At 40.4% G+C, this 2,596-nt stretch overlaps 1 protein-coding gene across 3 annotated transcripts; it reads right to left on the bottom strand.

Moving 5' to 3' along the window:
• Positions 1 to 527: 527 nt before the first annotated feature.
• On the bottom strand, positions 528 to 2,324 carry LOC147636830 (uncharacterized). Of its 3 annotated transcripts, none has more exons than XM_086799840.1 (5): positions 2,192 to 2,324; positions 1,428 to 1,734; positions 1,141 to 1,269; positions 855 to 1,028; positions 528 to 675 (listed from the first exon to the last, which is right to left on the bottom strand). In XM_086799840.1, exons 1-5 carry the CDS (start codon positions 2,242 to 2,244, stop codon positions 592 to 594), a joined length of 747 nt encoding a protein of 248 aa, XP_086655966.1. In that variant the 5' UTR covers positions 2,245 to 2,324; the 3' UTR covers positions 528 to 591. The 3 variants fall into 3 exon arrangements, with proteins under 3 accessions (XP_086655966.1, XP_086655968.1, XP_086655967.1); XM_086799842.1 differs by lacking the exon at positions 2,192 to 2,324 and adding an exon at positions 1,984 to 2,167; XM_086799841.1 differs by lacking the exon at positions 2,192 to 2,324 and adding an exon at positions 2,011 to 2,165.
• Between the last annotated feature and the right edge of the window lie 272 nt (positions 2,325 to 2,596).

Below are 2,596 nucleotides of genomic sequence, written 5' to 3' on the forward strand. Positions count from 1 at the left end.
CACTAAAACTTCATTATTGTTTAGAAAAGGGGAATAAACATTAAAAATTAAAGAAAGGGAAATTTAAATGCATGCATGCATGCACGTGCTATATGGATTTCTACACATTGAACCAACACCCCACCCGCCCCCCCTCTTCCTTCTCTCCCACCTTGAGATTAAGAACCTTCATTAAAGATGCCTTCTTAACACCCCACTAAACAATATGGATGAGAAATGACTAGGGTGAGGTAAGACCGCCTAATCTATGGATGCCTATTATTCTCCAGGGATCAAGGCGGTTGGTGAAAGCAACTGTATAATGACCCTTAGATCTTGTAGTGCTATTTCAATATCAATAATCCATGGATGCCTATTATTCTCAAGGGATCAAGGGGGTTGGAGAAAGCAAATATATAATGAGCCTTAGATTTGTAGTGCTATTTCAATATCAATAATAGATATATTCTGATTTCTTTTTGAAAATAATAGTGATGCAAAAGATAGAATTTCAATTTAAAGCAAAGTTATTACAGATAAGACTATAAATCGATAGAGGTGGTTCTGCCTTGTTTGTTGTTTTACATTGTCAAAAAGAGAAAATTGAAAATTTTAAGTGTCCATATTTGATGCTTCCTTTTGAAGAGTTGTGAGAATAAGGGTTCTTAGTTGATCTGGTGCCAAGCAGTGTTCCTTCTGTTTGAGAGAAACACAAGCATAAAATGAGACAAACATGCACATGCATTTGAAGATCAAAACGACCATATTCAAAAGGAGAAATGCGCATGCATATCAAGGTACATATATAAATCAAACGATAAGGTAAGGTTGTGGAAGATGATATTTGTTAGCAAAATGTTTTGAACTAATCTCACTTCCATGGCAAGGGCGTCGAATGTGAACATGTCGTCATGGCAGGCAACGCTAGCCTCCGAGACGTTCAGCTTAATACTCTCGAAACTCTCGAGCAAGGCTACGAGCAAACCCGGCCACTTCTTGCAGGCGACGTGAATCATGTACAAGCCATGCTTTAGTGTAACAACGCGTACCTGTTGACGAGAATAACAAAACACGAGAACGTAAAAATGGTTTAAGGTTTGGATGTGCCATGTTTATATCATCATTTATAATAATCAAAGCAGATTCACACAATATAATTACCAAGGGAATTGCAGCATCTTTGAAGTTTTGACGCGCACTATGAAGCCTAATCTCCGAAGTAAGGTGGGCGATGCGCCCCTTGAGCTCTTGGATGTACGCGTATGCTTTGAGAATGAGCGTCGATGTCGTCTGCGAAAGCAATCATGATGCTCTCCTAATTAAGTTAGAAATTAACCCTACCTTACGACGGAGGCTAATTCAGCTGCATACTCTAATTGAAAGAGCTATTACGATTAAGATTAAATTAAATACACCACGAATTTTTATAAAAGAAATACGCTACTCACATCATTTCTATCCTTTTTCGGGCTTGCTGTAGCTGCTGTGCCTCGACGTGATCCTTGGAGATTCTGGCGAAGTGTTTGCCTCAGCGTTGTTAAGGGTCTTTTGGGTTTAATTGGACGTCCGCGTAAGCTGCGATCGGTCCCGTTAGCGCGTTTTCTCAGAACCCTTGATGCCTGCAGCGGCAGGCTTGATTTCTGATCTATTATCTCATCGTGATCATCATCGTTAGCAGTCTTCATCTGAGGCCCGTAGAGCTCATGACCGCCTCTGCTAGCTGTGCACTCGTTGCTGCTCGATTCCATGCTATTCCTGCGTTAACAAAAGATGAAATAAATCAAGCCAGAATGGATATTTGTAGAATCGCTAAGACAAGCTTGACTGCAGAAAAATACGCAAAAAAATACAGAATTTTAGCAATACAGAGTGATAGAGAGACTGCGACATCGCCCATTATAGAGAGTAGTTTTATCGTCTGCGAAGGCCACAATGATACCGAATACATAATTGAAAAGACCACGTCCATGAAAACATACATAAAAACATCCTACTATAGCCTACCAGAATTTGAAGTAAATGTACGCTCACCTAGTTAAGCTAAAAATCAAACAGAATTGGCTTTCTTTTTTGGACTAAGGGAGAGATCAGATATCTGTTTTTGTTGTCGATGATCCCTAGTAGTTGTAAACTTATAATGTTGTCTGTGCCTATACTCTCGACAAAAGGAAACAACACATTCACAACGAAAGGACTAAATGATGCGTCCCACCTCTGGTACAGATATTCTCTCGTGCTTGATAAAAATAGAACAATACAAAACATGGACGGATGGACCGCGTGTAGCCTCAACCAGAGTCAGCTGTTGCAAAGGAACGCGACCAGTACCTAGTGTGTGTGATGGATATGAGAGAGCGAGAGAGAGATCAGAGAGAGAATCACAAAGAGAGAGAGAGAGAGAGAGAGAGAGAGAGAGAGATGCGTCTTCTGTTCAAAGAGAGAGAGAGAGGGGAAGTGATGGGTAAAGAGAGAGAGAGAGAGTGATGGGTCTTTAAGAGCTAGAGAGAGAAACATAAGAGTGTGTTGATGGGTCTTTGAGACAGATAGAGAGAGAGAAAGAGAGAAAATACGAGAGAGAGAGATAGATACGGGGTTTTGTTTCTTCAAAAGACAGAGA

This window comes from Cibotium barometz, chromosome 7 (genome assembly GCF_041138505.1).
Source record: "Cibotium barometz isolate CiBa-2024 chromosome 7, ASM4113850v1, whole genome shotgun sequence".
Classification (NCBI taxonomy): domain Eukaryota; kingdom Viridiplantae; phylum Streptophyta; class Polypodiopsida; order Cyatheales; family Cibotiaceae; genus Cibotium; species Cibotium barometz.